The sequence below is a fragment of the Corticium candelabrum genome, chromosome 2, assembly GCF_963422355.1.
Source record: "Corticium candelabrum chromosome 2, ooCorCand1.1, whole genome shotgun sequence".
In the NCBI taxonomy this organism is placed as follows: Eukaryota; Metazoa; Porifera; class Homoscleromorpha; order Homosclerophorida; family Plakinidae; genus Corticium; species Corticium candelabrum.
The window spans coordinates 5,423,971-5,448,344 of NC_085086.1; the positions used below are offsets into that span (position 1 = coordinate 5,423,971).

The 24,374-nt window shown below is 40.6% G+C and overlaps 1 protein-coding gene across 2 annotated transcripts; it reads left to right on the forward strand.

Moving 5' to 3' along the window:
- Positions 1-14,837: 14,837 nt before the first annotated feature.
- LOC134198284 (uncharacterized) lies at positions 14,838-18,627 on the forward strand. 2 transcript variants are annotated; one of them, XM_062667647.1, is made up of 8 exons: positions 14,838-14,928; positions 14,995-15,301; positions 15,580-15,876; positions 16,111-16,407; positions 16,592-16,888; positions 17,107-17,403; positions 17,632-17,928; positions 18,113-18,627. In XM_062667647.1, exons 1-8 carry the CDS (start codon positions 14,881-14,883, stop codon positions 18,415-18,417), a joined length of 2,145 nt encoding a protein of 714 aa, XP_062523631.1. In that variant the 5' UTR covers positions 14,838-14,880; the 3' UTR covers positions 18,418-18,627. The 2 variants fall into 2 exon arrangements, with proteins under 2 accessions (XP_062523631.1, XP_062523632.1); XM_062667648.1 differs by having other exon boundaries at positions 14,842-14,868.
- Positions 18,628-24,374: the final 5,747 nt, after the last annotated feature.

Consider the following 24,374-nt stretch of genomic DNA (forward strand, 5'->3'; position numbering starts at 1 on the left):
ACACTGCTAAGTCACATGAGCACGGGAGGGTAATTAGCCTTAACTGTTTTCATCCGCCATATTCGGCAAGAATTCGCGTGAGTTGCCTTGACCAATCCGTTGCTTTACGTTTTGAAGAGAGAAACATTCACTTTTCTTTCTCTGGCAGCTTCTTTAGGGACGGCAGACAATTGCCACATGTACAGGCACGTCTGTAGTATACATCAGATCTACATTCCCTTTCATACGTCGCCATGTTTTGCGGCGTTTATACGTTTAAAACATACAACATCAAATCAGAAACATCAGCGGCATGCTCTTCTTGTCTAGTACCTCACGAGCCAAAGTCACGTGCAACCACTAATGCCACTAATGTGGTTGTGATACTACTCTTTACAGCGTTAGAACGGCGTTAGAATGACGTTACACTAATCATGATTATTCCCGGTGCGAACATGCTCTTACTTACAGAAAGCCTCTACTACAGGCTTGGACTGAAGACTGCACGTGAATGAACGTTTCTACGTTTATCTAACATTGTTTGCATTTGCTTGTTGATACACTCAAATGTTACAATTTTTCTCAATAATTTGCAAAAGGATGTTTTATTAAGACTGTGCTCCTTTCTAGTGGGAACAAAATAGAGCAATTTTGTAATCAGGATCGAGTCCAGAGGGAGGTTCAGGGGGTTGGAACGCCTCTTTTCCAATAGGCGTGGTTCAATAATTTATATAATTATATTAGAAAAAAGAAAATTAGTAATGCTATAAATAACTGCTAAAGGGTCAACCCTCTCTTTCAAAAATTCCTGGATCCAGCCCTGATAACTGACATCTTTTACTTAGCCAACGCTTTTAAATGCAATAACATAGTCTTTTCTTTGGTGATGCAACAAATGAAAGATCTCCCAATACTAAAAGTTTAGAGAGACGTTGCAAAAAAATTTAATCTAAACTTGTAAGTTACGTTTCGTTGCGCATGCCTAGCAACGGCATAGATACTCTGTATGTTTGCCTCTCTGTAAATCTGTTTATCTGTCTGTCTGTCTGTCTGTCTGTCTGTCTCTCTGTCTGTCTGTCTGTCTCTCGGTCTGTTTGTCTGTCTCTCGGTCTGTTTGTCTGTCTTTCTGTTTTTCTATCTGTCTGTCTGTCTGTCTGTCTGTCAGTCTGTCTGTCTGTATATCTGTCTGTCTGTTTGTTTGCCTGTATGCAGGAATATATAGATTTATGTATGTATATACTTATGTATGTATGTATGTATGTATGTATGCATGTAGATTGCAGAATAGTGATTGCAGTATCTAACCTTGGCCCTAAGAGTCCTTGTAAACAAAAAAATGTATGTATGTATGAATGTATGTATATATGCATAATCCGTCTGTCTGGAATTGAACACTTATGGAGCCTACCATTTTAGAACATACAACAATTAAGCAGTCAATAACGAAGCTAACATCTCAGGATCTTTGTCCTCTTGACGATTCTGATTGTTTTGAAAATAGCGGAGATGACGGAAGTGCCAACTATAACGTTATGACAACTAACTATATAGCAACTTTCGTAAAGGGTAGCCTAATCAGGTATACTCCTGCAATAACGTTTGAGTTTTCTCAACCGCTCAAACTGAGTTTTATCATGGATACATTGCAGTCAGAGGCAGTTATTGTATACCTGTCAGGAAGTGCACACAGAGGGCTGTTGGTGCATCTCACTAGTGGTCGCGTTGCTCTATCGTCGGTTGAGTACAACGTTCATCGCCTTTTAGAAAACACAACGTTTCTGTCCGGAAAGGTAAATGATGGATCGCCACATTCTGTCTATTTGGAGATTGGACTTTCCACAGTGACAACAACTGTTGATGTTTCGGAGCCTAAAGAAGTTAAATTACGAGTCGAACTTCCTTTACGCATATTTTCGGTGCACGTAGGAAAATCCGAGATAACGGGAGTGCCAGGCTTTGAAGGAGTGATGAGGGCTGTACAGTTCCACAACACTAACATTTTGGAAGAAGCGTCAAAGGAACACAAGCTGAACATCATAGTTGATGTTGAACTCATGGTTATTGATCCTCCTAGTACAATACCACCAAAAGGTATTTATTTAATCGAATAGACTGAATCGCTATTGTAGGAAGTGAAAGAAATACTTTGTCTTTTATGCATTCTTTATATTCTAGATATACTATTACAAATGAGATGTTAGGTTTTAGTAAGAATAGTTTTGAATACGAGTGATTACTAAACATCTAATATTCTGTTGGATTTGTATTATTGTTTCAGTTTGCTTTATTGATTTGTAGCTTGATTATCTATTACGTTATCAAACAATGTTTATGTTATGACACTACTTTTGCTTTACAGTATTGTACTAACTTAGTAATGACTTTTGTTCTGTGTAACTTACTACTTGACCTTAACAATTTTACTTAGACCTTAACAACTGATCTTAACTTGATACGTGACCTTAACAATTTAAATGTATCATCTCAAAATATGCTATCCTAATTAGCAAAACACACTTAAACTTTTATTGTCACAAAATTAATACCAAGTCTACTTATATAAAGTACTTTGATCTAAAATATTTCATATGACGCAATTCGTATGTTGCAAGCAATTGGCTTTAATTAATTAAGAAATAGCATGCAGTAGACCAATGAGAAGTTAAGCTTGACAATCTGATAGAGTAGCTGTCTTAATAAATTAGTTAATAACTGTAATAAAAATGTTTGCAAAAGCGTACTAACGCTTTCTTTGCAGAATTGCAATGCCCAGATACATCTGATATCACTTTTAGAAATGGTCTCATCACTATCGGCAACAGACGTGTCGGATCTTTAGCTGTCTACGAATGTAATGATGGATACCGCATTATTGGAAACCAAACAAGAATATGTCAGCAAAGTGGGACATGGTCCGGAAATCCTCCAATATGTCAAGGTATACGAAAGACAATCCTTGAATTGTGCAGCATACTAAAAATATCGGTAAAAGCGTATTAACGCTTTTTTTGCAGAATTGCAATGCCCAGATACATCCAATACTACTTTTAAAAATGGTCGCATCACTATGGACAACCGATGTGTCGGATGTCCAGCTGTCTACGAATGTAATGACGGATACCGCATTATTGGAAACCGAACAAGAATATGTCAGCAAAATGGGACATGGTCGGGAAATCCTCCAATATGTCAAGGTATACGAAAGGCAATCCTTGAATTGTGCAGTATACTAAAATCAAATTGTGTAGACAAAAAATGCGATATACTCGTAGCTCCAGGAAACGGCAGTGTTACAACTCACATCGCCAACTTGTCTGCTATCTCGATATATTCATGCAGAAGTGGATACGATTTAATAGGCGGTGATCGTACTAGACTTTGCTTGCCAAGCGGTCTCTGGAGCGGAACTCAACCGTCCTGCAAACGTAATTATGAAAATTATATAGCAAATCGATTTAAAGAGAATTTACCTTTAAAAATATTAAGCGAAACACTGATTTTATAAAAACATAAAATTTATAATATATTTTAAATAAGGTAAATATTTATAATAATTACCGAAGTGCACAGTCATTTTCAAATTATTACAACTACTGTTAGCAAAACGTCTTCCCATACAATCAAGTGACAAGAGGAGAAGTACAGAATGTTTTCGACCAAAGAAACTGGAAACCCTTCGAACGATTATCTGCATGTTATAAGGTTTACAACTAATTTGTGTAACATAATTAAAGTGCATTAATTTTTAAATAATATTGCAAATATTGCAATTATGTACCGTTTTACTAATAACTGGACCGAAGACATGCGCGCGCGCACACACACACACACACACACACACACACACACACACACAAACACACACACACACACACACACACATACACACACACACACACACACACACACACACACACACACACACACACACACAAGCACACACACACATGCATAGCTATACACAATAATTTTTTATGCCATTTTGCTTTATCTAATTTCTCACTGTTTAGCTGTTCAATGTCAACTTCCAATAACACAACCTGGTGTTACATTTACTGTTGTCAATGGAAACGTTACGGATCGTCCTCGAATAAGGTTCAGTTGCAACAAAGGATTTCATCTGAACGGTACTAAGTATGCAAATTGTCAAGCAAATGGCACTTGGACAACATCTTCATCTTCATGCATACGTAAGTATTCTATTTTGAGGTTTGCTAGTTATGACATAAAAGGCTGTAATTTCGTGTACCGGCGGTATTTGGAATGTTAGATGTGATTGTTTATATTTGATGAAGTATTGGTCCACAGGAATTAAAAAAATTCCACGACATGGTTTGGATATGCCACCAGAAACGCATCCTCATGGTACCCAAACAAAATAGCACTACCACATGTATATATCTGCACTAGACTGGTTTGAAGCTACCTGCACCTGCTATTTACCTACATACCATGTACAGACGTAATACTTACATGCATAAATTTATGCATATACATAATTGCATAAACACTCATGAAAGTATGTATCATGATGATACATACGTAGATGCATGCATGCAGACAGGCAGGCACTCAGAACTATGATTGACTTTAGCAATTTCGTGATATCATGTGATCACGGAATCACTGCTATTGAGTCACGGACACAAGGTCATCATTTGCCTGAGTGGGTTCCAGCCTTGTGCCAAATCTTTGCTTGCTTGGTGCACAAGACCAGTCTCAGGAGCTATCTGTGACACGATAGAGACATTTTGCCTCCGTAACAGTAACAAAAGTCGTTATTAGAAGTCGTTTATTATTAGTTCAATATTCAAACCCTTTTTCTTTATTCATGATTAGAACCTGCTCTGCAGGCAGAGTAACAACTTGAATAACCGACATAAAAATTAACTATTTTTACATCAGGGTTAAAATTTAAGACTTAGTAATAAGATAAGTTACATGATACTCGTATAGTTTGAGAGCAAAATTAATATTCATTTTGTTTTATATCTAATAGCTTGCATCTGCAATTCTACTCAAACCCGCCGAGAGGCAAACAGAAAACGTCACGCAGGTAAACATCTCGCTTACAATTGACTTTTATATAAATAATTAGTGTTACTCCTAATGTAGTAATTTTGGTGCAAATATCTACTTCCTCTCAAGAAAGGGAAGAACAAGTATTATACAAAGCTAAAGTTAAGAAGGTATGCCGCGCCAACAGTGCCGTAGCACGCAAGATAAAGCCTGGAAGTATTGCTTCTCTTTCTGTCACACAAAGATCTCAGCAAGAAGCTTGCAGCTGCCCAGATCTTCTCAAAAAAGGCTGGTACACAATCGCGATCAAAGTGATTGAAAAATCAGGAAAGACTTGGAAACTTCACATTCCCCGAATTTCTTATGTTGCAAAATCAAAAAAATGCTAACAAGAATGGCTAAGGTTGCAGAAAGACCGAATCTGATCGTATTGAACAGTGCAATATTTTAGAACACTACGTTTGAAAAGTTAAGATCTTGGCAAATTCACTCTCAACAAGCAAACAATTAAGCGTTAAAGTGTGTAGAAGTTTTTTGGTTATTATACACGTCCGACCAGCTTTTACATTGTCACGCAAACCGAAGTTACGGTCAAATTGAAATATAGTGGTCCTTACTATATTTGTACGGTACTATAGACCTTAGACCAGTTGTGGCGGTAAATAGAGGATAATACAGTGCAGCGATTTAAAAGCGGTATGTCATATAGCGACGATGATGACAACGTGTTTTTTACAAGTATGTGTACTTGACGATAAAGCAGAATACTGCCCAGGTTATGTGGAAAGACTACAATTTACTGCACAGCCAACGAGATAAACGACGTCAACCAATATTTTAGTGTCATAACCAGTCGATTGCTCTATAAATCTTTGAAATAAGACATGTAGCAAAAGAAATGCACAGTAGAAACGCGTTTATACCAGTAAGTAAGGCCACAAAACTTAACATTGTCTATTATATCGACTGAGAGCGGATCCTCAGCTGCAATTGCAAGCGGTTTTGTGTGATCTCTGATATTATCAGAGTGAGGGAGTTGTTTAATTTAGATTGAGTAATACACAAGAGGTAAGGAAGTAATAATGCCGCACACGTCACACATTGGTCGACTTACACTACAAGAAACAGACATCCAGATAGACAGACAGACACACGTAGGCAGACAAACAAACCGAGACAATTGTGCTTGGCAGTAGAGATGTTTCTGCAATGCTGTGACTTGGTAGTCAAAATTGTGTACTTGCTATTAGATCAGATATGTCGAGTGTGTCTGCTTTACAAAGGTTCTTTCATTTAGACTATTAGTTCTTGCTTTTGGCAATCACTGAAGAGAAGACTCGAAGTGAAAGACAATAAACTTATCACCACTCATCAGTCTGTCTAACCAATGCAGATATCTAGAGATTAGACATCTAGGTAGACAAGAAAACAGAGAGAGATTGACATAAACGAATTGATAGACAGACAGAAAGAGAGGCAGAGAGACTGACACACAGAGAAACAGACAGACTAGGCAAACAGATAGACAGACAGACAGACATAGGGTCAGACAGACTCACACATAGTCTCACAAACATACCGAAATAATTAGCAATTATAGCTATTGTGTAATAGTTCACGATTGAAAATATCATATACGTATGAGATAAACATACATAGGACAAAAAACAAGAGCTTTACAGGCGCGTATCCAGTCTGATATCAGCCTCAATCACAAACCTAGAGTCTGACATGTGTGAGGCCATCTCAAAAATTTTCACAAATGTGATTAAACATTATGTAAACAACATTAAATTTCAAAATACAAAACAACAGCAATGAGAGAACTATTCCAACTACTTCATCCTTTCAAAGTCATTAAAAAGAAACATTTTTACTCCCTTAAATGTTGATAACAAATGCATGCTATTATGTTACTATTGTAGAAGGTGCCTACCACACTCAGCACCTCATTAGCCCTACCTACATGTATAATCAGTCGACAGGAATCTACAAGTTAGCAGTTCAATTAAGTGAGTGACATTGCAGGGAGTGCTGCAGCCATTGAAATAGTCTTCCCTGACGTTGGTCTAATGGGGTCAGCTCTAGCCTCGCCCAAGACGCAGTGTGGATTGCAACCCTGATGCGCTGCCGTCACCACTACGTCTGTTTCGGTACCGCCCCTTGAAGTCAGAGTTAGTTAATCATGTCCCTACGTCAAGGTACTTCCGGACCTAGTAGCAGTCGAATGGATTGAAGTAGAGGCTTAAGACACATTGGAGCTTCTACTGAGAATCTGTGTACGCTGTCAAAGGAGTATGAAGGACCTAGAATGCCATTTCTGATCTGCCACTTCATTGCTAGGCGCTACCTAGCGTAGATGCAATCTCTTATCAATGCTTGACAGCGGCATACTATCGCAATTTCGACAAGTACAGAAGCAAGAACAACGTCATATTTCAATTGAAAGATCAGTTTTTAGCTAATATCATTAGTAGGATGCGCGTTAAAAAATTTGATTACTTAGGTACTCCCATGCACACAGAAAGGCAGTAGCCATCAAGACGTAGTAGTGATGGCAGTGCTCCCCGAGCTGCCATCTACACTGCATCTGGGGCGAGACTAGGTCAGCTCGGGTTGCTTGGGATCAAATGACACGGAAGTGATAAGAAAGAGAATGAATGACCTAACACCCACACCATGCAAACACATAAAATACCTTCCAACATGATACACCAAGTTACACTACAAATAGGGTATTTGGTGTGACCCCAAACATGCTGTTTTCTGTCTAAAGAAACAGCTGCCAGATGAGGTAATTTAATTAGCAAAAATATTGCCTATTTGTCACATACATGTGAGTTAATTCTGTCATGTCATGGCAACTCACACGTCAAAGGATGGAGTTTCAAGGTTTTAATTGCTCTAAAAATTACACAGGTTTATTATGGAATTACCAAAGAGAATGACAAAATTTATAAAGTCTAGTTATCTTACACAAAGATAAGTTTTAAATAATCATCTCCTGTTGGCAAATCTCTTCTTCAAAGCCATCTGTGATGGAATACAGAAGATGTTATGTGGCACGATATGACAGACAAACCTTAGGAGGTTGAAGACGGTTGAACACCTTCCAAGCATGACACTATTAAGCGCAATATATAACTACATCAGTCACAGCTATCCACCTGTTTTGAAGTACCATTGCCATACAATATAACATTGAAATGGCCAGCGCTGCACAAGAGAAAGGCGTTTGTCTTTTCTTTCCCCAGCTCAATTGCTTCCAAAAATACGGTAGTACTTTGTTGTTGGTCTGTGTAAATGCACTTGACTCATTCAACCAAATAGCAAAATTTTCAACAGAGTTAATTCGGCCAAAATGATTGTCAGCAAAAATTCATCAAGGTATCTTTATCGAATTTCTAAGTCACCGCCATCTTACTCTCTTTATTTTTACGACAACTGATTTCTGGGTCATGTGCATTGCAGCGTCTACACTGTCACCATATGAAAGCAATGTCTTGACAATGGGGGAATGAGTGCTCCCTAACTCACAGATTGAAAGTCTGAAAGTACTCGGATTCCTGAATCAGTAAGCCTTTGGCTCCGACCTGTAAGACACCACAAACCACAAACATTTCACTGGCGTTTTCAATGTTCGTATGCCAAAAACTATTAGAGTAAGACGCATGCAAACACACTAAACAGACCTGCCAACCTAGCCAAATGATAATGCGTGCGTTTGCAGAAAAATGAGGAGGATAACTTTTTCCACCCCACAATAGCATTAATATTAATAAAAGTCATCGTAATATGCGTTAGATAATATGTCTAATCATCAAAATTTAAATATTAGCATGACCCGCTGGAGTACAAACCTTAATTAATTAAAAATACACTTACTTAATTAAGTGCAACAAATTCATGTCAAATGTACAACCATTTACTGCACAAACAAAGTGAGTTAGGAATACTAAAGCCAATTAATTAATTAACTATATTTAATACAAAACTTGTACCACTGTCTAATATTACAAGAGAGCTTAGATAAACTAAACAAGTATGGACATTCTCGCAACTAGTTGCGATGTTGTAGATTGTACTGTTTTGTGGCCTTATTCGATTTTTCCAGCAACTCCTTGGGTGGGTCAAATTTAGTAGACGAGTCGGAAGGATGATTTTTCACTGTCACAATGCTTGATAGAGTACCATCCAAAGACACAGCGGATTTGTAGCTAGTCTTATTCAAACGAACGAGACTAAATAGCCTTTCTTCCCCAGCATTAGAATGGGGAAGAACAAGAGCAAGTTTTGCCATCTTTGCCAGGTTAGAAAACCTTGGTCGACAGCCATCTGCAGACTTTATGCTGGCCAATAAATTCCATATAGCATCAGACGTACAGCTTTCATCTGTTATCTTTCGACTTCGATATTGGCGATATTTCATGTGTCGTCTAAAATATCTATTGATTCTAAGAGTTGGTAATCTACAATCTCATCAAACATTACATTGCACTGTTCGGAAGTAAGCTGCAGAACTGTGCTGTAACGATGGGCAAAGTATTCTACGTCGGTAAAATGAGCATTCATCCTGTTGTGAAACTCTACAAATTGAGCATTTTTAAGGGTGTCATCGCTCAATGGAAATTTGTCAAAAATATACATGTGGCCGCTTCGTAGTACTGACGTACACCATCAAAAACTTCTTTTCGACTGAAGATGGCATTTCTCCTTCTCTTTTTAAATTTTCTAATTTCTTTTTGGTGGTAAAGCCAATAAAGAGTATGTCATCAGTCAATTGATTTTTTCGTTTGATAGTCAATTTCTGCTAAATGGGTAGCCTCCTTGATTACTGCGACCTTCACAAATTTGCGAAAGAAGCTTGCGAAGTAACTCAACGCACTGGCTGTGCAGGATATGAATACACCGGTATTCCTGTTGCAGCAACAAGTTGAAGCGCTTAAACATTGGAAGTACTTTATGTTAGAATAGGAGGTACACCTCCGTAACTGGTCGACTAAAGAGCATCGAAAGTCGTTTGAAGCGTGCTTGGGATTCATCTTCTGAAAGAAAATATGAGCGAAGACCCTCATACAGTTTTAGGGTACGTTCTACCGCCGTTGCAAGACTGAGCCACCTTGTAGAAACATGTTTAACTACGGCAGCGTAGGTGACATCGCAGAATGCACAGTATTCTTGAAGTGTGATCTTGCGTTTAGTGCTCTTGTCAAACCAATAGAACAAATCTACGGACAAATCTTGTATATCAAACCCAGTAGTAACACTACTTAGCTAAAGCGGTGAGATGCAGCAGATGCTGTGTTGTGAGCAAGATGACAAGGGCAGCCTACGAAGTATATGTTCGGATTAGCACGCAAGGCTCTTGATTTGATAGAGTTGTTTTTGCCAATGTTCACACTACCACTATCTACGCCAAAACCAACACATTTTATCTAAGAGACGTCGCAAGCAGACAGTACTTGATTCATCTTAGCAAGTATGGCTTCTGCGGTTGTTGTGCACATGTCAAGGAATTTGCTTTGAACTGTTCCTCGACGTATATCAAATATTCTTACCGTAATTGCATTCACCTTTTTCAATCCGGTGTCATTGGAACCATCAATCAAAATAGAGAATGGGCTATTCTTCATTGCTGATACAAGGTCTTCTTTTAATTCAGGGGCAACAGCATAGTTTAAGATTGCCGTTGATTTCGTTCTAGCACAAGAATAACCCTTTGCAACTTGCCCATCAAACACTTTACGAGTCATTGGACTAAGATAATTTGCAAACGCAAGTGGAATGTTCCTTTGTGCTAGCATCGTGCCAATTTTTGCTTCTGCTCTTATCGTCTGTATACGGAACACTTTAATTAGATAACAACTTTATGCCTTGTAGAATTATAACATTAATTGCTAACTTTAGTTGCTACAGCTTCATGGCAAAAATTTCAGTTGTGTTTGTATCTCCAATTGTTTTGCAAATTTTTTTGAGAAGTGCTGGCCACATGTCGTTTCACATCTAGCTCTCCTTGTTATTTGCAAGATATCCTTTTCTTGCACACAGTGCAAAAGAAGAAAAACCGATTGCTATTGATAGCTTCAATGCATTCATACATCCGAATACAACTTCGGCTAAACTTTGATAAATATCGAGCCGATCCTGTGTACGCTGAGGTCTTCCTTTTCTGTTTCGGTGTTGTGTCACAATCCCCGGCTTGTTCAGTATTCTCACTGACTTACGTTTCCTTTTAAAGTGTGTCTTCAACTGGCTCTACTACCTGGTGTTCTCTTGACGTTCCCTCAAGAGCAGTGGAATCGAGTGTACTGCTAGAGTGAAATATTCTTACGTCTGTATCTTATGCATTCTACTGTTGTGTGATTACGCTTAAAAAATTAAGGTGATATTGTATCTAAATAGTGTAGGTTTTTAGTTGATAGGCTTTATTTAGTTATACTTTCTGGTAGTACGTACAAGCTACTCTAGAATTGGAATTCATCAAACAACTAGAATACTGCATGCACGAATCAATATCTACAGTATATGTAGAACTAAGTTAATAATTATAATTAAAAGTGATAATTCTGATTTATAATAACAACTGTATCAAGGCACGGTTTTTTAGCAATCGACACATTTTCAGACTGTTACTTGCCTTGCATGGGAGCACTAACTAGCTGATACCATCGATCTAAAGAGTTATTATTTGTCTTTTCGCAATCCAATTACCTCATAGCGTAAGACCCAATATGTCAGAGTCATCTGCTTTACGGTTCAACCGTTTCCTGATCGATTCATCTTTCAGGAATGATAAGCACGTTTCAGAAAGTCTCAGAGAACTGCCTGACTATACAGATTGCAAAAGTGTACGGCTCTATTGCATTCTTACACCTAAGATTTTTGTAGAATGCATAGACTTAATTAATTAATTAAATTAAATGCGCAATAAAGAACTACATCTAGATGACAACGGTTAGAACTTCACAGATACTTACGTTTCTGAGGACGCAGATAGAGGGACCGGTGTGCGATTGGCGTATTCCTCTGCCCTGCTTTGCTTCGCTTTAAAGAAGTACGCTTCTACGATAGTCAATGTTTAAAGTACCACGTGCAAACGTTGCAGTGACAGTAGCATGTCCTTGGCATGCTAGTTATTAGAGTTTGCTTGACAGACTTCGCCTACATCCGGATAAATAATATTTTGACCAACCATAGAAGAGTCGCATGAAAAGAAGAGTTGACACATTTAAACATATACAATATGCATTGATATGATAACAGCACACCCATCAGCCACACTCATTAGTCACAATAGCCAATTATCAGTATGCGGGAGATTTGACGCCAAATGCGGACAGGCGGGAGAAGGGTCCCAAATGCGGGAGTCTCCCGCTCAATGCGGGAGAGTTGGCAGCTCTGCACTAACACACACACACACACACACACACACACACACACACACACACACACACACACACACACACACACACACACACACACACACACACACACACACACATATGGGCAAAATGGACAAATGTTAAGCCCTCCACGTCTTTCGACGTCGATCTTGAGGTCAGCTGCGGAGATATTTCTCCTTGTCTCTAGAGACAGGGCCTCCATGCGCCATGTGGAGTCTTGGGGACAGCGCTAAAATTCACCTGAAGTTTGGCCAGAGTCATCAAGGTTCATCGACAATGGCGCAGCCCTGGGACTGGACACCAAGGCCCACTCGTACTCGTCCGTCTGCTGCGAACTCATTTATACTCTTGAGTCAAGAGAAGCAAGTGTGGGTAACTTCCTTGCTCAACGAAACTGCGACAGTGTCGCCTTTACCAGGATCGAGCCTTCAACATTCACCACGGAATACAAGATCCCGGATGTTATCACCAACCCTCTACCATCTGCTCCACCGCCTCGCTCCCCCCCCACACACACACACACACACATAAACAAATGGACAAATGTCAAGTCTCCCACGTCATTCGTGAATGGCGTCAACCTTAAGATCAGGTGCGAAGAAAGCTCCTCTTCTTCTAGGCAGGGCCTCCATGCGCTACTTTGAGGCTTAGGGCCAGAGCTACAATCCACCTGAAGCTTAGCTGGAGGCATCCAAGGGCACCAACAATGCTGCAGCTCTGGTTTTGGATACCAAGGCCCACAGGTATCTGTCTGCTGCATGATGTCAAGCCAGCGGTCATGTCCACTTCAGTCAATGACCAGGTTCTCATTTATGCTCCTGATACGAGAGAAGCAGTTGTGTGCAAGTTTCTTGCTTAAGCTGCTTCAGGATTTACATAAAAAAAAATTTATACAAGTTATTCAAAAACGAAATTGTTGTTCAACTGATCCTGAGGCTGTCAGCAATTCTTGCAACCCACCCGTTATCAGATGCGTTGCTGAAGTCAGCTAATTTTTATATGCTTTTTTCTTATATGATAATATGTTTCATGTATTTGAAGTTTTTAATTGATTTTGGTCTAATTTTGGCTGAAGCTGATGTGAAGGAGACAATATTTGTTGATTAGAAGACTAGATAATAGCCAAACTCTAAAAAATGTTCTTTTGAGGTCTAAAAGGATGTTCGCTTAAGCACATTGCAACTTTTGCGGATAACACTGCTCTGAAATTTGCCTAAGATGTTGTAGTATAGCTGACAGGATAATGCAAAAGGAAGTCTAATACACCGTGCCTATACCAGTTGGCAGACATGTTTTGTAGATAGTTTCGACTTCAGTAATGTTAGTATAGGATTATTTTGTAGTTGTATTTATTACTTCTGATAGTAATTTAAGGTAAATTATTACACTTGTGCAGTCCGTGTGCTGGTTTGGCGAGGCAGGAGAAGCAACTATCATGACCGTAATAGGACGCTACATGACACCCATTTAGGTTTTCTTTGAGCACCGTCACCAATAACCCTAGGAGGTTATGCAGGAGCACCAGAATAGGACTGCTGCTAGATTACCTTACAGGGTGTGTGTTCGTGGGTGGCAAGGACTGAGTACCAGGTTTTTGCTCTGACAGCACGTTCTTAGCAGTTTTGGTAAACACGTGAGCGTAGAACCATTGCCACAAACTCCCCAAGTTTACTTTCGAGAAAGTAATTGCCTGTTTCACACATATATCTGGTGATTGTCACGAAACTCGCTGGAAGAGAGTCATGTACTAGAAACACGTGCACCCGAGTGTGACTGTGAGCTGACTTCCTCCAGAGCGACGTGTGAGTTTGATTGCTCTTGCAAGACAGGTAAATGTTTATCTCCTCCTTTTTTCTTTTCGAAGAAAACTTCTAAAGAAACAGTTTCTTCTTTCGAGCGGTCAATCAAAATTACGAGTTCACGGGAAAAGCCATTGCAAATTACCAGTCCGTATGCCACCTCGAAAACCATACAAAGCTGTGCGCGGCTACATGTATACCCTATCGAATTTAGAATGACAACAGTTTCATTAGGGGGGGATGAATTAAACCCATTAAACTCCCTTGGATCCGCCTGTGAAACGTTTTTATCAATGCCCAAGAACACAACATTGTATTGAACGTGTTTGTTGCCAACACTACATTAGTAGATAAGATAATATTTGTCCAATTATTGGCCATGGATCGGACAGATATTAGCCATTTTTCAGTTACTAAAATCAACAATTTCATAGCTCAGACACCAGGAAAATAGCAAATAATTAATGAATAATTGCGACGTACGTCAATGTTTCTTAGTAAATAGATGACGTCATCCCAACACGATCAGAAGGCACGGTGCCGTCTTGCATCGTCGTCGTTGATTGGTCGATTTGCGAAGACTCTCTATATATAACAAGCTGTGACGCCCATTTATCTTGATAATCGTTTACAGTTCATTGCGGACAAGAACTCGAAAGTGAAGAGAAGTACACGACGCGATGCGGGCGCAAATTTTCTTATTGTTGCTCTCTATTTTCATTCTTCTGGTAGACAGAGGACATGCACGTCTATATGTAATGATCACTACTTTTGATCGATTGTTAATTTTGTAGACATCAGCGAAGGTGAAAAGCTCTGCTTTACTCCAGTCGATCGGGCCGAGAGTAGCGTTTTGGTGCGGCAAAGTCAACCAACATGTCGACATGGTGTCTGGAGAGTGGGTGACCGACAAAGATGGCGTGTCAGGATGCAAAGACTCGTCAGACAAAATTGGCATCTTGAGCTACTGTCAAAAGATATATCGTCATATCACTGTGGTCAGTGTCTTTTCCGACGGAGAAATGACGATTTCTGGGTGGTGCAATAGAGGAAACTATAACTGCATCTATACTTCGACGAAACCGACATATGTCTGTGTTGGTAGGTTCATGCGGTTATAAGTTGGATTTTTCTAGTTACAGACGTTGATTAATTTGCGAATCTAGACTAGACAGAAATGCGAGACTAGTGGTTGATGTGGCTGTGGATGTGGGTGTGCAGAGTTGTGGACGGGACGTTGACGTGGTTGTGGTCGCGGATGTAGAATTTGGTTAGAAATAACTTGTAGTACAGTAAAAAAGGATTGCATGCGATGGAGTAGACAGGCAGTGCGTATAAAAAACTATATATTTGGAATAACAAGCGTGACGGTATTACAGGCGATGTCAGCGACCGTTTCGAAGTGCCGATCGTCCCAAGAGTGGCGTTTTGGTGCGGCAAGGTCAATCAGCATGTCGACATGGTGTCTGGAGAGTGGGTGACCGACACAGATGGCGTGTCAGGATGTATTGCCCCGTCATACACGATTGGCATCTTGCGCTACTGTCAAAAGACATATCCACAAATCACTGTGGTCCGTGTTTTTAACGACGGAGAGAAGACGATTTCTAGGTGGTGCAATAGAGGAAATGATAACTGCATCTACAATTCGACGAAACCGACATTTGTTTGCGTTGGTACGTAAAAATTCATGCGGTTGCGAGTTGGATTTATTTGTGGACGTTGATTTGCATGATTGTGAATGTGGACGTGGTTGTGGAAGTTGACCTTGATTTTCATGGACGCTTATGTTGTGATTTGGTTCCAATTTACTCGTAGTAGAGAAGAAAATAGACTTCATGTGATGCTGTAAACAGGCAGAGTGTGCGATAAACTACATGATTGGAATAATATGCGTGACGGTATTTTAGGCGACGTCAGCAAAAGGTTCAAAGTGCCGATCGTCCCAAGAGTAGCGTTTTGGTGCGGCAAGGTCAATCAGCATGCCGACATGATGTCTGGAGAGTGGGTGACCGACAAAGATGGCGTGTCAGGATGTATTGCCGCGTCAGACAAGATTGGCATCTTGCGCTACTGTCAAAAGATATATCCACAAATCACTGTGGTCCGTGTTTTTTATGACGGAGAGAGGACGATTTCCAGCTGGTGCAATAGAGGAAACCGTAATTGCATCTACAATTCGAAAAAAACAACATTTGCTTGTGTTGGTACGTTCATGCCGTTGTGAGTTAAATTTGTGGATGTTGACGTTGTTTAGCATGGACGCGCATGTAGTCATTTGGTTATAATTTACTTGTGGTAGAGTAAAACTAAGATTTCATGCGATGCTGTAGACAGGCAGAGTGTGCAAAAAACTAAATATTTGGAATAACATGCGTGACGGTATTACAGGCGACGTCAGCGACCGGTTCAAAGAGCAGATCGTCCCGAGAGTAGCGTTTTGGTGCGGCAAGGTCAATCAGCATGTCGACATGGTGTCTGGAGAGTGGGTGACCGACAAAGATGGCGTGTCAGGATGTATTGCCACGTCAGACAAGATTGGCATCTTGCGCTATTGTCGAAAGACATACCCACATATCACTGTGGTCCGTGTTTTTTACAACGGAGAGAGGACGATTTCTAGATGGTGCAATAGAGGAAACCATAACTGCATCTACAATTCTACAAAAACAACATTTGCTTGTGTTGGTACGTTCATGCGGTTTGCGAGTTATATTTTTTGTGTGGACATTGATGTGCATGGTTGTGGATGTAGATCAGTTTGTGGATGTTGCATGGACACAGACGTAGTCATTTGATTAGAATTTAGTTGTGGTAGAATAGAAAATTGATTTCATGCGATTTTTAAGCGGGCACAGTGTGCGAAAAATTGCTTATTTGGAATAACCTGCTTGACGGTATTACAGGCGACGTCAGCGACCGGTGCGAAGTGCCGATCGTCCCGAGAGTAGCGTTTTGGTGCGGCAAGGTCAACCAGCATGTCGACATGGTGTCTGGAGATTGGGTGACCGACAAAGATGGCGTGTCAGGATGTATTGCCACGTCAAACAAGATTGCCATCTTGCGCTACTGTCAAAAGACATATCCACATATCACTGTGGTCCGTGCTTTTTATGACGGAGAGAAGACGATTTCTAGGTGGTGCACTAGAGGAAACCTTAACTGTATCTACAATTCGACAAAAACAACATTTGTTTGCGTTGGTACGTTCATGCCGTTGTGAGTTATATTTGTTTGTGGACGTAGATGTGCATGGTTGTGGATGTGGATGTGTTTGTGGATGTAGACGTTGTTTTGCATGGACGTGGATGTGGTCATTTGATTAGAATTTGCTTGTGGTAGAGTAGAAAAGGGATTTTATGCGATGTTGTAGGCAGGCAGAGTGTGCGAAAAGCTACATATTTGGAATAACCTGCTTGACGGTATTACAGGCGACGTCAGCGACCGGTTCGAAGTGCCGATCGTCCTGAGAGTAGCGTTTTGGTGCGGCAAGGTCAATCAGCATGTTGACATGGTGTCTGGAGAATGGGTGACCGACAAAGATGGCGTGTCAGGATGTATTGCCACGTCAGACAAGATGGGCATCTTGCGATACTGTCAAAAGACATATCCACAAATCACTGTGGTCCGTGTTTTTTATGACGGAGAGAGGACGATTTCCAGGTGGTGCAATAGAGGAAACCGTAAATGCATCTACAATTCGAGAAAAACAACATTTGCTTGTGTTGGTACGTTCATGCCGTTGTGAGTTATATTTGTGGATGTTGACGTTGTTTTGCATGGACGCTCATGTCGTCATTTGGTTAGAATTTACTTGTGGTAGAGTAGAAAAGAGATTTCATGCGATGCTGTAGACAGGCAGAGTGTGCGAAAAGCTACATATCTGGATTAACACGCGTGACGGTATTACAGGCGACGTCAGCGACCGGTTCAAAGTCGCGATCGTACCAAGAGTAGCGTTTTGGTGCGGCAAGGTCAATCAGCATGTCGACATGGTGTCTGGAGAGTGGGTGACCGACAAAGATGGCGTGTCAGGATGTATTGCCACGTCAAACAAGATTGGCATCTTGCGCTACTGTCAAAAGACATATCCACATGTCACTGTGGTACGTGTTCTTTACGACGGAGAGAAGACGATTTCTAGGTGGTGCGATAGAGGAAACTATAACTGCATCTATCATTCAAAGAAACCGACATTTGTTTGCGTTGAACGTTGATGTTCCTGTACGATGTGCACGTGCATGTACTTGGTTGACATATTAAGACGTTGTATTGCTGTTGTGGTTGATGTGGTTGTCTACATTAATGTTGTTTCTGTCTCGGATATGGTCAGTTGATTACAATTTACTTGTAGTAGAGTACAAAAGAGATTGGTATCAGTGGCGCATGTTATAGATGGAGGCATTGTGACGCGTGCCCCTTCAAGAGAGCCAATTTCTGTAAGCGCGTTCTTGCAATCTCTACCGACGTCGTACGTCTTCAGACAATGATTACACTCACGTTGTCTTCTAGGAGTTATTGTAGACTTTTCAAAATTACTTTGTATTGCAATGAAATACAGCTCGACACCGCGAATATTGTCATAGCGTGTGGTTATTGAACCTGATCCTGCAGCTGTGCGCTAGATATTGTTTGTTTTGACGGTGTCACATGTCACACAAATCAGTGACGGCATAGCTGGGAAAGGGGGGCAATTCCTCCCCAATAAATATAAATGGTATAAAGTCAAAGAAGACCGCATCAAAAAAGCAGAAGCGTAAATATATCTATCAAATTTTATGTATTCTAAGTGTAATGTTGACAAACGATCGACCTGAGTATGGAATCTCCACTACCTATCAATTTGCATGCACTCGATCCGTAATTTCTCTGCATGTACTCAAGATATTATAGAGCTAACTAGATCTATTGGTGAGTTGGTCTGTTTATGCTCCTTTTTAAACCTTTTTCTTACATCAAGCAACCAACAATGCAGGTCAAAGTCAGACCAGCCCCAGCTCTGCCTGCACCCAAACCTGACAAACCTTTTATCAATCCCGAAAATCACCCTCTTTAGGCATCGTTGATGCATTTACAGATATGTATCTGGATTTCTCAGCTCCACATACAAGACATACAACTTACAAGGCTATATCCTGATGTTCTTTGTCCTCTCCTTTGGGTTATTCACCTCTGGAGTTTCCTTTTACTCCTTACTCAGTAGGACGACATGGTATTATATATACTTAGATTGTTTCTTTTGTCCGTTTCACAAAAATATATAATATGCATACTAATATCTGTACTTTAAAGGTACACTCCGTCATTTAGAGCTACGCCTCCACAAACTCGATAGCATACTATACGCAATCATGTTGGAAGATTGCGCTGAACTACAGGTAAAGATGGATATCAGAAGGTAGTGACTGGTACAAAACGTACGGGAGCAATTTTTCTATATTGTTGTTGAAGCAGAGTTCGGGTAGGGCCCAAACCAACTCGTCATCTTTCATCAGGTCGAAGGCACAAAATAGGATATATTTTACACAAAACTAGGTTTGAAAATGCGATCAGTACATTTCAGTATGAAAACAAAGCACATACCGTGATCACGTGGTAAGGTCACGTGATAAGTGCAACGGCAGAAATCCGCGCTTGTTTTATAGCCCACGAGCACATTTTCTCAACGACTCCTGAGTGTCTTTTGCAGTTTTATGGCAACGAGGTTCTTATGGATAGCGTGTGTTGACGGAACGTTTGTCACGTAATTATAGCACGCGCTCTGTTTTCACGCTGTTTGCTGCTAATATCTAGCGCTGTCATATCAAACTTAGCCTGTAGTTCAGACCAACCTTTTATCTTGCTATACAATCAAGTTTGCGTTAGCGAAGCGCTAAGCGACAGAATATACCTTTAAGGCTTTACAATTCGCTTGATAATGTGTAAAAAATTTTGCTGAAGTCAATTAAGAAAAATTTAACCTGAACATAGTAGTCTTAATTTAATTAACTTAATATTATCTTACTGTATGCAGTTTTAAAGTAAGACTTGATTATTGGCTAATGTCATAATATTATATATTTAGCGTTTTGTGAACCTTCTCAAGTCACGAATAGACATCTTGAATTTAGCGACAATAACGGGAAGCATGATGCTGACAGCACAGTGACGTATAACTATGATCGAGGTTATCGATTATCTGATGACAAATTGAGAACAAGAAGATGACACTCGTCACTGTGGAAACTGCTCTGAAGTCGATGTTGAAGGAAATCCACAATGTTTTAAGCCCAAGTCGACAGTTATTCATCCCAATTATAACAAGAGTACGCTACACAATGACATTAAAATTATCAGGCTACCAAACCCGGTTTCGTGTCACTGCAAAAGTGTCTTTCCTGTTTTTTCGCCTAATAAGAGGAGAGATGGATCCTACCTTCGAGCTGGAATGGAAGGCATCGTCACTGGGTGAGGAAGAGTAAATTCTTCACTTAGTAGATCAACATGCTTGCGTAAAGGCGACGTGCGTCTTGCGTCTCATAATATTTGTTTCAAAAGACATCTAAATTATCCAATAACGAACAGTTTGATGTGCGGAACTGATTACAAGGAGACAGTGGTGGTCCGCTAGGTATTAAAATAGAGATTACGGACGACGTTGTGTGTTGGCAGGAATGGTGAGCTGGGGAGAAGGATGTGGCAAGGCAAAAAGTATGGGAGTTTACACTAGAGTCCTGACTCACGCTAATTGGATAAAGAAGATTTGTGGCCTGAACCTTTAGCGCTGTGTTGCAGTAACAGTTTGTAGTAATAATGTCAGCCTGTAGTAGACTACCCGCAGGAAATGGCATTCGACGTAACTATTTGTTTAGTGCTCTGACTTTATTTGTTTGCGACGTTAAAATTTGTGTTTAGTGTTGCCAGTTAAAACAATTGTTGAGAATTTTTTGTTCCCTTTTTCTATGACGTGGATAATAGTTGACTCCCAACATCCGTATCATGCCGAGGTGCATTAAACTAAAGTCCATTCCCAAAATAGTAGAATACGTGAGAACTGCGGTTAAGAGATAAATAATTAAAGAGACATAATTAATTACTGCGAATCGTGGAAACAGTTTCAGTACAGAAACGTTCCGCTATAAACCGCTATAAACTCACTGAGTAGGTTCAAGGTTTAATCAGTTGCTCAAGTACATAACCTTGCAAGAAACAACTGTTTACTCAATTCAAAGTGTAACACGCCCGCGTCAGCTTTCCAGAATGCAGTTTTAGAAACCATATGTACAATTTTTGTCAGTGATTGCAGAGACGGCAAATATCCAAGATGAGCGAGATGAATTCTTTGCAGTGGATAGGACAAAGAGAAAACACCAAGCTTTCGGAAGTTCTGAAAAATCCATTATTCGCAATGTCTACTCCATCTTTGAAAGAGAGAAGACTGCTTGCTGGAGAACCTCTTATGTTAGAAATATCACAACGAGAACAACAGCCTCAATGCAGAGACATGTATCAACCAGTTGAAAGGAGGTCAGACACAAAAGAGTTGTAGACAGTCTAGCTAACAAAGATAGAAAACCTTGTACATGCTCGGTTCAGCAATATATGGATACTTTCTTGTATTAAAGGAGTCATCCGTCCTCGCATCCATCGCTTCTACATCAGCAGAGAACTTCCAACAATCGATAAAATGCTTCTAGCTTTGAGAGAAGAAGCCGAGTATCTGTTTGGGAAACACGCCCTCTACACCACCGTAATAGAACATCGGTTTTAGCTATGAAATATGAACCAAAATAGCAGGTTTGTATGAACAGCACAGGATTACTGCAGCTTGCCATAAATATCTGAGAAACACCAAATCGTTTTCGTAGGCAAGGACGTCCTATCGTCAACCTAGATGAAACTTGCCTAAATGCCTACCATACAATAGAAAGAGTATAGACTGCTGATGATAGAGGTGGAGGTGAATTCCGTCTAGACTGGGACGCAGACTAATTATTCTTCACGCTGGCTGGAAAGACGGGTGGATCAACAATGCTGAACTGGTATTCAGAGGCAAAAAGGACACAGGAGACTACCACAGCTAGACGACTACTAAGCATTTCATGGAGTCGTTCAAAGAGAGGTTAATTCCCAATCTGTCATCCAACTCAGTTGCGGTATTGGACATTACCAAGTACCACAACAGTGTTGTTGAGAAAATCTTCGCCAAAAGCAGCACGAAGATGGCTATGCTAGAGGATGGACGCCCACGGCATCCTTCACGACAACAAAATGCTGAAGGCAAACCTCTTCATGACGATGAAAGTCAGAAATCCCACACTACGTTACACATATTATTGCAGATAACCATGGCCATGTTGTCCTCAGGCTGCCTGTTGGACACTGCAAAATCTGTCCAATTATGTTGGTGTAAGCACAGCTGAAAGCTATGCAGACTCACACAACAAAGAATTTGCGATGGCTACAATTGAAAATTAAGGATTGCAGCGGAAGGAATAGCCAGTGTGACAGCTGCGGAATGGAAGAGCTGCATCGAGCACTTAGTTAAGACAATCGAAGAACATTGCTGGGCAGCTGATGGTAACACTGAAGAGGCATTGGAACTGGTAGTGATCCAATTCAGAGGTGACGACGATTCTTCGGACAGTGAAGAGGCGTTTCTCTCAGGTACATGTAGTAGTGACAGTAATTGGAATGATTAGTAATGGGCATTATGGCGGTGTCATTGGAGTCTTCTGAGACCTGGTGTTAATAGCAGAGTAAGGCAGGGCCAAGCGCGTGTCTTACAGGAAGTTACTAATTATGTTGTAATAAAGCACCATTCACCGTATTCATTAACTGATCTGGAATATCCTCCTTGTGAGCTTTCCAATTATGTTGTAATCAACTTTCAGTGATGTCTGCTTTAGGAGATACGGGTTATTCCACGTATTCTCCTATTTGGGAATGGACATTAGATACACGTTAGTTTGCCGTTCGAAGATCATACCCATGCAAAGAGAACACGACTATAATCTGTAAGTATCATTCTCATTAATTGAAGTTTGTTGCGCTAAGCTTGTTTGTTACTCGTACTGGTGTAGGAAATTTTCACGACAGGTAACGCTGTACCGTGGATGTCAACATTAGTAAGCAAAATCTGTCTCGCTTGCCAGCTAGAAAGTAAAAAGATTTGTAAAAGTCTGTAGGACCAAAAATTTCTATAACTACAGTGAGCGAGAAGACTGTTCCTACAACAGCCCGGCCGGTTCCTACGTCTGCGTAAAACATAGTCTATAACATAGGAGGGTAAACCAGGTCCAAAGCAAAGGTAGCTTGGGCCTGAGATACCCGTGTACCGCCGATACAAAATCATTTAGGACAAATTCGTCCTTCAAGGCGATTTTGAATTTATATCTCCGTCAGTTTTCTAGTGACGATGTTCATTTGCCGACTTTACGCGACCACTTATTCGACCCAAACAGCATAATAAGGGCGTGGCGGTAAAGATTAAGCCGAAAAGGGCCCATTCAGTCATTTTTCAAGAAAACAACGTTCGGCGCCGATCCAGTACTTTAACTCGGACCTGAGCTAACAATAAAAGCGACCACGCCCATCGGGGAGGTCTCCCAGCACCCAAGCCGGATTCACTTCTCCAGGATCTACTCTGCATGACCCAATATGCTACCTACGGTAGTACCGCCGCTTAGCTATCAATGACAAGTGTCTTGACATTGTCTAGTGGACATGCGTCTAGTGCACGCAAGTTAGAAAGCAACCATGCACGTAAGTACATAATACAGCCGTGCGTTTGGCTAGCATTGTCTTCGGTACGTCAATGGCGGGAATCTACTAACATCCGAGAGTACTCTCACAGTCTGAAAGAGTCTTGGTGTTAAGTTTACGTTTTGCAAACCTTGCTCATCCACGTCTCCCCCAGTGTCTGGATCGTGGAGTCGTCCACCCCGCTTTGCAGCTGTGTTTGTGGCTACGATCCTAAAGCTGTGCCCGACTAACCGGACACAAACCCCCGGCTAGAGTCGCCCACACTTTCTTGACAATTTCTTGCTTATAAAAAGGCATTCCTTTAGAGCACAAAAACCATCGTCCTGCCTACCGACCTCGCTAGGTGAGGTAAAGTAGCACTGCTGTAATAGTAGCCTCGTACCAGACCCTCTCGCGCGTCGTGCCCGGTTCCCGTATAACACGAAACGCT